The sequence below is a fragment of the Periophthalmus magnuspinnatus genome, chromosome 9 (assembly GCF_009829125.3).
Source record: "Periophthalmus magnuspinnatus isolate fPerMag1 chromosome 9, fPerMag1.2.pri, whole genome shotgun sequence".
NCBI lineage: Eukaryota > Metazoa > Chordata > Actinopteri > Gobiiformes > Gobiidae > Periophthalmus > Periophthalmus magnuspinnatus.
In genome coordinates, this window is record NC_047134.1 from 4,083,729 (window position 1) to 4,098,017 (window position 14,289).

At 44.0% G+C, this 14,289-nt stretch overlaps 1 protein-coding gene across 2 annotated transcripts; it reads left to right on the forward strand.

Moving 5' to 3' along the window:
• The first annotated feature begins 2,053 nt into the window (after window positions 1-2,053).
• On the forward strand, window positions 2,054-13,166 carry zgc:101664 (uncharacterized protein LOC450064 homolog). 2 transcript variants are annotated; one of them, XM_033973210.2, is made up of 5 exons: window positions 2,054-2,138; window positions 3,731-3,938; window positions 4,563-4,904; window positions 5,182-5,505; window positions 11,483-13,166. In XM_033973210.2, the coding sequence occupies exons 2-5, from the start codon at window positions 3,831-3,833 to the stop codon at window positions 11,684-11,686; spliced, it is 978 nt and encodes a 325-aa protein (XP_033829101.1). In that variant the 5' UTR covers window positions 2,054-2,138; window positions 3,731-3,830; the 3' UTR covers window positions 11,687-13,166. The 2 variants fall into 2 exon arrangements, with proteins under 2 accessions (XP_033829101.1, XP_055080117.1); XM_055224142.1 differs by having other exon boundaries at window positions 2,118-2,138; window positions 5,185-5,505; window positions 11,483-13,151.
• The last annotated feature ends 1,123 nt before the right edge of the window (window positions 13,167-14,289 follow it).

Genomic DNA, 14,289 nt, shown 5'->3' on the forward strand with positions numbered 1-14,289 from the left:
TAAAGAAGTGGACTGAGTGAATGTGACGTCACCCACATCGTTCAGCGTCAGTGAAATGAAGCTCATCGAGGCTAGCAGTTATAGCAGCTAATCTGGAGTAGAGTTAGATATTTGGAATTCCAACCACAAGTATCATAGCAACCAAAGAGCCAATCAGGAGCATGTAGAGCGGGTTAATACGAACATTTAAGACCAAAACGATGAGTCTGACAGCAACAGTTACAGAGAGAGGGGCCACAGTTTTTCAATAGAAAGTGAATTGAAGCCAGAGTTGATGGAGCCGGAAGTGCGCCCATGGTCACTTCCACTTTAGAACTAGCAGGTTAGCTATGTCCATTTATATATACAGTCTATGTTGCAGACACCTTTTAGCACAATCCTGATAAATTGTTGAAAATATTGTCAGAATTTTTAAATAATAGAAAAAAAGGATGCAGTAAACATTTTTGTTACTATCATCGACCACTAACCCACAGATATTGAAGGATGGGTCAAATGTAGAGGGCAAATAGACAGCTGGGTAAATGTACTTCTGTTAAATGTGCAGTACAGTATTTGAGGCTTCCTGTCTGGCTGAACATGTTTCAGTGAGAGATCTGAAGCGCTTTAGACTCAACTCTTTGACATAATGACAGACCTGAGGCTGCGTCCTGTTTGGCCTCCTCACATCAACCCTCTGCTTTTGGTTTGACTAAAAAAACTTTTGTCACCTCAAAAACACCTCATTTTCTCAAGTTGAGTCCAAAGTAGACCACGCTGTCTAAATCTGACCAAGGATGGAACATGTATCTTTAAGTGTTGTGATTTTTGTTTTAATAATAGAATTCTGTTCAAAGTTTTAAACACATCCAGAAAAATGGACAAAAAGGCTGAAATCTGAGCTGATAAAGAAGCATATTTCAAAACATGTTTGTACAGGGAGGGCATCTGACACATTGATTGTTTGTGATGTGCTCCTTGTGTCTTTTGTGATTAGATTTGATTACCTGTCCTACCAGTATAGAATAAGTCTGAGAGCTCTTTAACGTCTGAGAGCTCTTTAACGGTGTGCTCTGTTAGCTTTCTAGTGAGGATCTGTCACCTGCTTGTCCCCATGGAGATGTCACTGCTTTGCCTGGAATGTTCCACAATGTGACATTAAACTTCTGTCTTGCTTTTATTCAATTACAAATGTTTTTATACCTTAAAAAACATGCATTCTTGCTGTGAGTGGGGTCACCTCTCCACAGACCTGACCTGTAACTTAGCCTGTGGCAAATTATTGCTACAAATATATTTATCTCACTTAAAGGAACTGTATGTCTCCTGCCTCTTACAGTTTTAAAAGTTAATATAGTCCCACCTGACCCTATGTCCAGAGGCTTGACCTGCAGATAGAGACAAGTACAGTGTGTCTCATTCTGAGTTAATGGGCAGACCTCATGTGAAAGAACCTCCAGATTCACTCACCGAGCTGCAGAGGCTGCATCAGCACCAAGTCATGATTGTCTGCAGGTGCTGGGGTTTAGGCAGTGACCGTTCAGATCTGAGAGAGTCATTTTAGGTTTGAAACAACTGGATTTCAGCATTGAAACTGGCAACCCAAGTGAGAGATTCATGTGAGGCTCATTCTGCTTCTGATTTAAGCAGATTCAGACGTGCTGCTCCTGGTGCTGACCTGTGATCCATGTGACGCACGACAATGTTTCAGTGCTGCCCTCTGCTGGAGACTGGATGTTTTGCAGTTTTACTCCATATACAATATTCTTCAGTTTTGAAACACGTTTTAATTATTCTTGCAAAGCCTTCTATAGACTGTTCTCTATTTCTCTGACCTCTAACCTTTTTCTGATGTTGTTTCTTGTGTCACCTTCTCTCACACAACCGGGCTCTACATTTTAAACCTTTGAATCTTTTGGACACGCAGACATTATTATTAGAATTACAATAGCATCTTAAAAATAATGACTAAATATTTTCAGGCGTGCTCCATTTCTCACGTCAGAGATTTGAACCCGCGGCCTCCAGGTGCAGTGTCACCACACGCCACACCACTACGCGGCGCTGTTTCCATGGAGACAGAGCCCCTCTAATGTCTCTAATGTTCCTAATGTTTGTGTTTGGTTCAGTTTAACATTTCCATCAGAAGCCGGCTCCGGGTAAAGTGAAAACTCTTTTCTTAATACTTATCTAATCCGTTTACCCTCGGGTCGATACGGGTTCTTTTAGATTTTAGATAAAACAAATTTTCCCTCTGTTTTTGTTGTGAGCTAACGTTAACCTGTTACCTTCTGTTAGCAAGGAAGCTAAAAACAAACCCGAGGCTAGCTGCTGTTTCAGGGATAAATCTGTTCATCTTCTCTCATAAATGGCTCTGGATCGTAGCAGCTGTTTGCTTCAGATCATATTTACGTTTGATGTTGTTAAAATATCACTTTTAAAACGATCATCCTTTTCTGATGTCATCCTTTTCTGATGTGGCTGTTGATTTCGAAGCTGTTCAGCCCAAATGAATTTTGCGTATTACATCTGCATTCGTTAAACCCTTTAAGAACTGAGCACGTTATAGACCAGTATAGCTCGCCTAGACTTTTTTCTTTTTTTTTTTTTTTTTAGCCATAAAAATCATGTTAAAGGAGGCGTCAGCATGTACTTTAGCCCTTTTTTACACAACTACCTATATTTTACATATTTCCTATTATTTATTTATTCATTATTCCTATTTTATTTATTTTCCTATTAATTTTCCTATCTCTGTCTTATTTCCTTATTTCCATAGTTCCTTTTTTGTCCTTTGATGCGTCAAATAAGTGTGTAATACCAGTTTAAGTAGAAAAATATAAAAACAAATGCACTTTTGAGCAACTTTTATGCAAGCAAACAATAAAAAAACGATCTGGCCTGCTCAAAAACACTTTATATTTGAACAATAATCAGCATTTTTACAAGCAATTATGCATATTGTTTTGGGGGTTCGGTTTTTACAGCCCTTCCTATAAAAAATGTCAATCAAGACATTGATTTTGCCAGGTCAAATTTTTTGAAATATCTGTTAAACATTCATAAAACTTGTTCTTCTTGTATTTATGACTTTGAGCTTCATGTTGGGTGACATTATGAGGACTTTTCACCATTCAAAGATGTAATATTTTGTCCTGAAATGTCAGTTGTTGTGGATAAACTATGAACCAGATACTCTGTTCTTAATAAAAGTAGAATTGAACTGGCCCTGATTTCAGTCATTTTGACCCAGAGTGTAGACCTGTTTTAGTTTTGGTTTCACTGGACAAACCAGGTTTACACTCAAATGTTCCAAATTGATTATCCACACTAGTATTGAGACTTTGTAACTGATGTCATCAACATGATGAACACAACAAGTCAGGAGTCTGGTCAGACTTAACTGAAATATAGAGATAACAGATAACATTCCAGTCACACACTAGCCAGCGTTAGCATTAGCCAACAGTTTTTCAGTTAGTCACTCTCACATTTTTGTTGAAAATCAATTGGATTGGCTCGGATTGATCACAGGCTCCCGAAAATGTGCTGTTTCTTAAGCTTTCAGATGATTTTAAAACTTTTGGGATAATGTTTGCGAATGTGTACATTGAACAACTGCTGAGCATTCCACTATAGAGTCACATGTAGAACACCTGTAGCGTGATGTCACTGCAAAGTATCAGTAAAGTCTAATTGACAATCCCAATCCCCTGCTCTTTTCACTCACCTTTTTCTTCTCTCCTCACAGTCTGGTCCTGGAGAAGCAGATGCGGTCCATGTAGTCCTGCTTCAGTCCTGTTCTAGTCCTAGTCCAGACCTGGTCTTAGTCCTGGTCTTGGGATGGGCCTATGGAGGATGTGTTTCTTCATTATAAATCTGGACCGGACCAGGACCTGCCTTCTCTGATCGGGACCACTGAGAGACTGCTGGCCCCATTCCCCTGTCGCCCTCCTCAGGTAAACATATCCCTCTGTGTCAGATGCCCTCCCATCCTCCTATATCCCTCCAGTGTTAGACTGAGATGGGGGCAGGTCAAATCTCTAATCTGCAGATGTTGTGGTGTGTCAGATGCCCTCCCAGATGTTGTGATGTGGTTGGATAAATACAGTGGGAGAATGGATATTGTCACTGATGGAAATGATCCGGAAAAAAAAAAACATTGAAAATTTGACTTTTGGAGATTTCTGATGAAAATACCAGAGAATGAGACAGAATACTGGCTGTGCTCCATCTGAGAGGAACACACCATTCTGCTGTCTGACTTGGAATGATGTGTTAAATAGAATTGACAGACTTGTTTAAAAAGGAGCTTTCTCCCATGTTATAACATTGTTTCCTCATCAAAAACATGCATGAAGAGGTGTAGATGTCATCCATGCATGTTTGAGTAATCTAGTGATCTCCCCCGGTCCTTAAGATTAGCAGTAAGTTGCCTCCTCTTTAATACCCCATAGAAGTAAAATACCTCCTCTTTAATATCCTGTAGAAGTAAAATACTCCCTCTTTAATACCCCATAGAAGTAAAATACTCCCTCTTTAATAATACCCCCTCTTCAAATAAAATGTTCTCTGTCCTTCAGGTATTCAGTCCCTGGTTTCCCTCCATCGTAGACAGACACCTGCCGCTGAGACCGGCCAGACATCCTCCCAAAATCCTCTCTGCTCCTGCCCCGAGTACAGAGGAGGTGAGAGAGGAAACTGGACTAACCCAGGATCTAAACCAGACTGCATCAATCCAGGACCAAAACCAGACTGGACCCAATGAGAATCTAAATCAGACTACACAGGAGACCAGGGAGAAAACAGGACCGAATCAGGATCCAAACCACATTGAATCGACCCAGGACCAAAACCAGACCAGCCCCAATGAGAATCTAAACAGCTGCCAAACTGGACCAACTCAGAGGCATGATAACTTCATGGTAAGTCTGGGTAAACCAAGGAATAAAGTTTAGACAAACAAGACCACTGAACTGAAAAAAGGGTCTTATTCTGTGTAAAAGCTGCTTATTCTGTATCTTAGACCTCTACAAACATGTTCTGAAATGTCTCTGTGTGTCAGATGCCCTCCCTGTGTGATTCTTTAATTAGTTTAAAGTTCAGATTTCAGCTTCTAGAAGGGTTTAAAATGTAACCTCCTGAATGGAATCTTCATTGAAAAAAAAAAAGAAAAAAATCACAAATTCTGTTCTTTCACAGAAGAATGGAGAGACCAGTCCCCGAGTGGACGAACATGAGGTCATCAGGAGTGAATGTCCCTTTGTCCCAGAGACCCCCCCAGGCCCAGGTCTACAGGTCCAGACCGGATCAGGATCTAAACCAGATTCTCCATCCAAACGCTGCTGGACTGTGTTTAGGCACAGAGTCCAGACTAAAGATCGGACTAAAGACCAGACCAAAGTCAAGTGCAGGGTCCAGACCTCGTCCAGGCGCTTCCTGCAGACTGTGTCCAAACTGAGGCTCCATCCCAGGCAGAGGGTCAAGTGGGTCATCGATAAAAACAACTGCAGAGACATAGAACAGGTGAGATGAGGGGCTTTAACAGGTGAGAGGGAGGGGCTTTAACAGGTGAGGGGGAGGGCTTTCACAGATGAGAGGGAGGGGCTTTAACTGGTAAGGGGTTTAACATGTAAGAAGGATGGTCTTTAAGAGATGAGAGGGAGGGGCTTAACAGGTGAGAGGGAGGGATTTAACATGTCAGAGGGAGGGCTTTAACAGGTGAGAGGAAGGGATTTAACAGGTGAGAGGGAGGGGCTTTAACAGGTGAGAGGGAGGGATTTTACAGGTGAGGGGGCGAGGCTTTCACAGATGAGAGGGAGGGGCTTTAACAGGTGAGAGGGAGGGGATTTAACAGGTGAGGGGGAGGGGCTTTAACAGATGAGAGGGAGGGCTTTAACAGGTGAGAGGGAGGGATTTAACACGAGAGGGGGAGGGATTTAACAGGTGAGGGGGAGGAGCTTTAACAGATGAGAGGGAGGGCTTTAACAGGTGAGAGGGAGGGATTTAACACGAGAGGGGGAGGGACTTTAACAGGTGAGGGGGAGGAGCTTTAACAGATGAGAGGAAGGAGCTTTAACAGGTGAGAGGGAGGAGATTTAACAAGTGAGGGGGAGGAGATTTAACAAGTGAGGGGGAGGAGATTTAACAAGTGAGGGGGAGGAGATTTAACAAGTGAGGGGGAGGAGATTTAACAAGTGAGAGGGAGGGATTTAACAGGTGAAGGGGAGGAGCTTTAACAGGTGAGAGGGAGGGACTTAACAAGTGATTTAGCAGGTGAGGGGGAGGGACTTTAGCAGGTGAAGGGGAGGAGCTTTAACAGGTGAAGGGGAGGAGCTTTAACAGGTGAGAGGGAAGGATTTAACAGGTGAGGGGGAGGAGCTTTAACAGGTGAGAGGGAGGGACTTTAGCAGGTGAAGGGGAGGAGCTTTAACAGGTGAGAGGGAGGGATTTAACAAGTGAGGGGGAGGAGATTTAACAAGTGGGGGGAGGAGCTTTAACAGGTGAGAGGGAGGGATTTAACAAGTGAGGGGGAGGAGATTTAACAAGTGAGGGGGAGGGGATTAAACAAGTGAGGGGGAGGGACTTTAACAGGTGAGAGGGAGGGGATTTAGCAGGTGAGGGGGAGGGACTTTAGCAGGTGAGAGGGAGGGGCTTTAACAGATGAGAGGGAGGGATTTAAGAGGTGATGGGGAGGAGCTTTAACAGGTGAGGGGTAGGGACTTTAGCAGGTGAGAGGGAAGGATTTAACAAGTGAGGGGGAGGGGATTAAACAAGTGAGGGGGAGGGACTTTAACAGGTGAAGGGGAGGAGCTTTAACAGGTGAAGGGGAGGAGCTTTAACAGGTGATAGGGAGGGGATTTAGCAGGTGAGGGGGAGGGACTTTAGCAGGTGAGAGGGAGGGGCTTTAACAGATGAGAGGGGGGATTTAAGAGGTGAGAGGGAAGGATTTAACAGGTGAGGGGGAGGAGCTTTAACAGGTGAGAGGGAAGGATTTAACAGGTGAGGGTAAGGGATTTAACAGGTGAGGGGGAGGGGCTTTAACAGATGAGAGGGGGGGCTTTAACAGGTGAGAGGGAGGGATTTAACAAGTGAGGGGGAGGAGATTTAACAAGTGAGGGGGAGGAGATTTAACAAGTGAGGGGGAGGAGATTTAACAAGTGAGGGGGAGGAGATTTAACAAGTGAGAGGGAGGGGATTTAACAGGTGAGAGGGAGGGGTTTTAACAGGTGAGAGGGAAGGATTTAACAGGTGAGGGGGAGGAGCTTTAACAGATGAGAGGGAGGGATTTAAGAGGTGATGGGGAGGAGCTTTAACAGGTGAGAGGGAGGGACTTAACAAGTGATTTAGCAGGTGAGGGGGAGGGACTTTAGCAGGTGAAGGGGAGGAGCTTTAACAGGTGAAGGGGAGGAGCTTTAACAGGTGAAGGGGAGGAGCTTTAACAGGTGAGAGGGAAGGATTTAACAGGTGAGGGGGAAGAGCTTTAACAGGTGAGAGGGAAGGATTTAACAAGTGAGGGGGAGGGGATTAAACAAGTGAGGGGGAGGGACTTTAACAGGTGAAGGGGAGGAGCTTTAACAGGTGAAGGGGAGGAGCTTTAACAGGTGAAGGGGAGGAGCTTTAACAAGTGAGAGGGAGGGATTTAACAAGTGAGGGGGAGGAGATTTAACAAGTGAGGGGGAGGGGATTAAACAAGTGAGGGGGAGGTACTTTAACAGGTGAGAGGGAGGGGATTTAGCAGGTGAGGGGGAGGGACTTTAGCAGGTGAGAGGGAGGGGCTTTAACAGGTGAGGGGGAGGGATTTAACAGGTGAGAGGGAGGGCTTTAACAGTTGAGAGGGAGGGGCTTTAACAGGTGAGAGGGAGGGGTTTAACAGGTGAGGGGGAGGAGCTTTAACAGATGAGAGGGAGGGATTTAAGAGGTGATGGGGAGGAGCTTTAACAGGTGAGAGGGAGGGACTTAACAAGTGATTTAGCAGGTGAGGGGGAGGGACTTTAGCAGGTGAAGGGGAGGAGCTTTAACAGGTGAAGGGGAGGAGCTTTAACAGGTGAAGGGGAGGAGCTTTAACAGGTGAGAGGGAAGGATTTAACAGGTGAGGGGGAAGAGCTTTAACAGGTGAGAGGGAAGGATTTAACAAGTGAGGGGGAGGGACTTTAACAGGTGAAGGGGAGGAGCTTTAACAGGTGAAGGGGAGGAGCTTTAACAGGTGAAGGGGAGGAGCTTTAACAAGTGAGAGGGAGGGATTTAACAAGTGAGGGGGAGGAGATTTAACAAGTGAGGGGGAGGGGATTAAACAAGTGAGGGGGAGGTACTTTAACAGGTGAGAGGGAGGGGATTTAGCAGGTGAGGGGGAGGGACTTTAGCAGGTGAGAGGGAGGGGCTTTAACAGGTGAGGGGGAGGGATTTAACAGGTGAGAGGGAGGGCTTTAACAGTTGAGAGGGAGGGGCTTTAACAGGTGAGAGGGAGGGGTTTAACAGGTGAGGGGGAGGAGCTTTAACAGGTGAGAGGGAAGGATTTAACAGGTGAGGGGGAGGAGCTTTAACAGATGAGAGGGAGGGATTTAAGAGGTGATGGGGAGGAGCTTTAACAGGTGAGAGGGAGGGATTTAACAGGTGAAGGGGAGGAGCTTTAACAGGTGAGAGGGAAGGATTTAACAAGTGAGGGGGAGGGGATTAAACAAGTGAGGGGGAGGGATTTAACAGGTGAGAGGGAGGGCTTTAACAGTTGAGAGGGAGGAGCTTTAACAGGTGAGAGGGAAGGATTTAACAGGTGAGGGGGAGGAGCTTTAACAGATGAGAGGGAGGGATTTAACAAGTGAGGGGGAGGAGATTTAACAAGTGAGGGGGAGGGGATTAAACAAGTGAGGGGGAGGTACTTTAACAGGTGAGAGGGAGGGGATTTAGCAGGTGAGGGGGAGGGACTTTAGCAGGTGAGAGGGAGGGGCTTTAACAGGTGAGAGGGAGGGCTTTAACAGTTGAGAGGGAGGGGCTTTAACAGTTGAGAGGGAGGGGCTTTAACAGGTGAGAGGGAGGGGTTTAACAGGTGAGGGGGAGGAGCTTTAACAGGTGAGAGGGAGGGACTTTAGCAGGTGAAGGGGAGGAGCTTTAGCAGGTGAAGGGGAGGAGCTTTAACAGGTGAGAGGGAAGGATTTAACAGGTGAGGGGGAGGAGCTTTAACAGATGAGAGGGAGGGATTTAAGAGGTGATGGGGAGGAGCTTTAACAGATGAGAGGGAGGGATTTAAGAGGTGATGGGGAGGAGATTTAACAGGTGAGGGGGAGGAGCTTTAACAGGTGAGGGGGAGGAGCTTTAATAGGTGAGGGGGGAGGAGCTTTAATAGGTGAGGGGGAGGAGCTTTAACAGGTGAGAGGGAGGTGCTTTATCAGGTGAGGGGGAGGAGTTTTAACAGGTGAGAGGGAGGGATTTAACAGGTGAAGGGGAGGAGCTTTAACAGGTGAGAGGGAAGGATTTAACAGGTGAGGGGGAGGAGCTTTAACAGGTGAGAGGGAAGGATTTAACAAGTGAGGGGGAGGGGATTAAACAAGTGAGGGGGAGGGACTTTAACAGGTGAAGGGGAGGAGCTTTAACAGGTGAAGGGGAGGAGCTTTAACAAGTGAGAGGGAGGGATTTAACAAGTGAGGGGGAGGAGATTTAACAAGTGAGGGGGAGGGGATTAAACAAGTGAGGGGGAGGTACTTTAACAGGTGAGGGGGAGGGGCTTTAACAGGTGAGGGGGAGGGATTTAACAGGTGAGAGGGAGGGCTTTAACAGTTGAGAGGGAGGAGCTTTAACAGGTGAGAGGGAAGGATTTAACAGGTGAGGGGGAGGAGCTTTAACAGATGAGAGGGAGGGATTTAAGAGGTGATGGGGAGGAGATTTAACAAGTGAGGGGGAGGAGATTTAACAAGTGAAGGGGAGGAGCTTTAACAGGTGAGAGGGAGGGCTTTAACAGGTGAGAGGGAGGGCATTAAACAAGTGAGGGGGAGGGACTTTAACAGGTGAGGGGGAGGAGCTTTAACAGGTGAGAGCGAGGGCTTTAACAGATGAGAGGGAGGGACTTTAGCAGGTGAGAGGGAGGGGCTTTAACAGGTGAGAGGGAGGGGCTTTAACAGATGAGAGGGAGGGACTTTAGCAGGTGAGAGGGAGGGGCTTTAACATGTCAGAGGGAGGGGCTTTAACAGATGAGAGGGAGGGATTTAACAAGTGAGAGGGAGGGGTTTAACAGGTGAGAGGGAGGGGTTTAGCAGGTGAGAGGGAGGGATTTAAGAGGTGATGGGGAGGAGCTTTAACAGGTGAGAGGGAGGGATTTAACAGGTGAGGGGGAGGGGCTTTAACGTTCAGGTTGTTTATATGTTTGTTACACTTGGCTACGTCTATATTTAACTTCCATGTCCAGTTTGAGTTTCTAATGTTAATCTTCAACTCATGTTTGCAGGATTTGTGGTGCTTCATGAAATAAAACTCAAATAAAAGTATCTCACTGTCGTGGCACTGTATTTTTGGTGCATGTTTGTCCAGCATAACATTAGACTTAAGAAATGTTTAATGTGGTCATTACATTATTAGCATGTGTGCTAATCTTGGCTAACTGTAAATGTCAGTAATACACAAAACTATGCCACATGTGGAAATGTTTTCTACTGAGGCTCTAGAGTTACTCCTGTGTGGTTGAGTGATCATCCGTCACTAAAACAGCTTTGTTTGTTTTGTCTGTGATTTTGGGAGCCTTCACTGAGCGTGTTTCCGATCAAATCGCCTTTGTTCCAGTTTAGAACCCAGCTGTCATTGTGTTGAGCTTAGCTGGTGTACGGTAAACTGTGATCAGATTGCCCTGATCTTGCAGTTGAATGTTTTTCCTTGTGAAATCTCCCATGATGCTGCAGTGATGGAGACAGAAACATAAGATGGCTCCTCTGTTTGGTGTTTTTGTGGATCTTTATCTGTGACTTTTCCGCTGAGGTTCACAGATGAAGTTTATGTGGGCTCAAATGTCATGACTTCTACCTGAGAAGGTCACTCACAATTTTAAACAGAAGCCTGTGCTCTTTTACTGAAGATGTTATTGCTCTGCCAAGACAGGGGAAAACATTCATTATTACTGTGAGCAGGCTTGCCTCTCCACAGATCTGACACCTGCTTGTCTCCATCTAGATATATACATTTAAAACCATATACTGTGGATCATTCAAGTCAAAGAACGTTTTTGTTCTTTCGGGAACTCCATTTGTGGTGTGGCACATTCATACACTGCATTTCTAGAAAAACAAGGCTCATTTGTACCATAGAGATAAAAATAAATGTAAAATAATAACATTTCAATGGAGACAAGCAGGTGGTGGACCCTCTACCAGAAAAGCTACATAGTGCAGCTTTAAAATGTGATTGTAGTTGTTGATCCTTGTTGTGCTACATTCCCTCTCTGCTCTCTCTCACACCCACCCCCTCTCTCTCTCTTTCCTCAAGTACTGCACTGCCTCTCTCACTCCTCTCTCTCTTTCCTCAGGTATGGCGCTGCCTCTCTCGGCCCTCCCTCTCGGCCCTCCCCTCCTCCTGTAACGCTCACATAGTCCGGGACCAGGCTCAGATCTGGCTCTACTGTGACCTGGTCCAGTCTGAGGAGGTTGGTCTGAGGCTAAAGGAAGAGCTGAGTCTGAGGGGAAGGATCTCACTGTGGGAGCGGAGCCACGGGAACATCTACTGCCTCTAATTGAACTGGTTTAAACTTGTGAAAGTTTAGAACTCCCCCTCTTTAAACTCTTTAAAGAAAGGAATTCTGCAAAATACATTAAAAAAATCTTTCTCCCATGTTATAATGATGTCCCCTCATCAAAAACATGTCTGAAGAGGTTTTAGATGTCATCCATGCATGTTTGACTAATCTAGCGATCTCTCACGGGCCCTTTTTGAACCCTCCTTTCAGTTAGCAGTAAGATCCTGTACGAGGCTCCACCCACAAGCCTACGCCACCTATGCTCCCACCTGACAGTTCTCCATAAATATACAAAAAACATGATACAAAACTGTACACAGCAACTTAACAAACCTGATGTGATGTGCAGTAATTTCATTAGTGGCATGCAGCTGATTGTGTTGTGATAGCGCTCTGAAGGGGGAGTGACTTAGCGCGGAGATCGAAGGGAGGGTGGACTCAGAGCGTCAAAAATGAAAGTTATAAAACATGTTAGTACGTTGTTTTGGGTGAATATAGCATTTTCAAAACAGTAAAAGGAAGCATGGTGATTTGAATATGTTATGTGTTAGCAGTGAATCCTCAGGTGGAGTAAACCTTTGTAACTATCAGATGCAGATGTGTTGACCCGGTTTATGCTTAATATCTCTGTAATTACTGTGCTTATCCACATGAAACAAAAACTGGCACAAAGGTCTTCTCTATCTCAATACTTGAACTGAGATTAAACAGTTTGGGATTGTAAATTTAGTTATTTATTTCCAAAACAGACCATAGAGTTATACAGCCCACTCCAAAGACACCAAGAATAGAATGAACTCAAGATGCAGTGTATCTAGCCAACTGGAACTGACCCAGGTTTATGCATATTTCAGTCCTGGTTCAGTCCTGGTTCAATTCTGGTTCAGTTCTGGTTCAGTTCAGGTTTAGATCTTGATCAGGTCCTGCATATTTTATGCATATTTCAGTCCTGGTTCAGTCCTGGTTCAGTTCTGGTTCAGTTCTGGTTCAGTTCAGGTTTAGATCTTGATCAGGTCCTGTTGGTGATCAAAAAGCCAAAACTTCACATGAGCTTTATCACTGCTCTGTGATTTATTTTTATAGGTGCAAGTAAACTACAAATAACTTTTTAAATATATTTTAAAATCCAAGTTTGGCCTGTCATAAAAACTATAAACAAGTCCTCAAAATCTGCGTGCAAACTGTAAAAGTCTGTTTAGTTAATTTAAAAAAGGATAATTATTGGGAAGTGGAATAAGACTCATAGCCACATGATTAACATTTTATTTAAATATTTGGTGTATGATTTGTTTGTGCCATAAATTACCTCAGAGGTGTTTAAAACCTGTATTTATAAATGTGTTCTACACTGGAAGCTGCTTTTTACAATTATAATGTCTGTTACAGCTGCTATGATAAACTGTAGTTGTACAAAAGGAGGATTTACTCCAGATGAACTTGTGACCAAAACACTTTTATAAAAATGTTTCACACTGCTCATGCTTTTTCTCTTGTGGTTTGTAAAAAAAAAAAAAAAAAAAGAAAAAAAAAGAAAGAAGTGATCTTCCATAAACTGTTGGATTGTTGAAGAAAATAACCTGGACACAACTCTGAAATTACAATAGCCCTTCAAACAGTGAATACAATGGGAATAAAATAAATGTAAAGATAATATTACTATACAGGGATGAGAAGTAACTGATTACAAATACTCACATTACTGTAATTGAGGAGATTTCTTGTGTAATTGTACTTTTTGAGTAGATTTTTAAGTCTGTTCTTGTACTTAAGTATAAATCTAGCCATGTAATAATAATGAGTTACATTTCAAATCATATGAGTAGATAGTTCAGCTCAAGTCCTGATCGTCCCAAAGTTCGTCTGTCTCTCCTGTGTCTCTGCTCCTCTTTACACCAACAAATTCATAGAACAGCACCACCTATTGAACATGCAGGCTGGTGTTTGACACTGTTACATTCAACTTTAAACTGTTAAATTGTTTGCTAAAAATCTGTTCAAAAGTAACTAGTAACAAGTACACTGAGTAGTGTTTTTCATGTATACTTTTTACTTTCACTTAAGTACAATTTTTGAAGCAGTACTTGTGCTTAGGCAAGCAAGTTTGTTTGTATAGCACAATTGGTAGACAAAGTAATTCAAAGTGCTTTACAGAAAAAGAATACATTCAACTCACAATACCACAAATCAAAACATAATCACAAATAATCATCATGAAATTAAGATTAAAGTGCAGAAGTACATTTATTGTATTTATTGAGTACACGTTAGCCATGACAGTAGTTTTATATGATTACACATTAGCAGTATTCTTTCTACCACTGATATCATATTATACATGGTTTAATAAATGCTGTATGTGAGTGAGGTCGCGCGTTCTCTCCCCACGCGCGCGCACGCAAGTCACGCAGAGCCCTACGCAGCCGTCTGGATAAACGAGGCCAGCGGAGGCTCAGCTCACCCCCCCTCCGCACACGCCACACTCGGTCTTTTGTCACGGCTCGTCTCCGCTCACTTTCCTCAGCTCCTACGTCTGCTCAGCGGCCAAAGTGGGTTACCGGATGTGACGTAAGAGTCGTGCCTCCCAGACGTCTCTACGTGAT

What these genes read in the sequence shown, in the direction of transcription:
- zgc:101664 (XM_033973210.2), top strand. Translation starts at nt 3,831, where the DNA reads ATGGAGGATGTGTTTCTTCATTATAAATCTGGACCGGACCAGGACCTG. An exon ending in TCCCCTGTCGCCCTCCTCAG is followed by an intron (nt 3,939 to 4,562) that starts GTAAACATATCC and finishes TCTGTCCTTCAG; the next exon opens with GTATTCAGTCCCTGGTTTCC. An exon ending in AGAGGCATGATAACTTCATG is followed by an intron (nt 4,905 to 5,181) that starts GTAAGTCTGGGT and finishes GTTCTTTCACAG; the next exon opens with AAGAATGGAGAGACCAGTCC.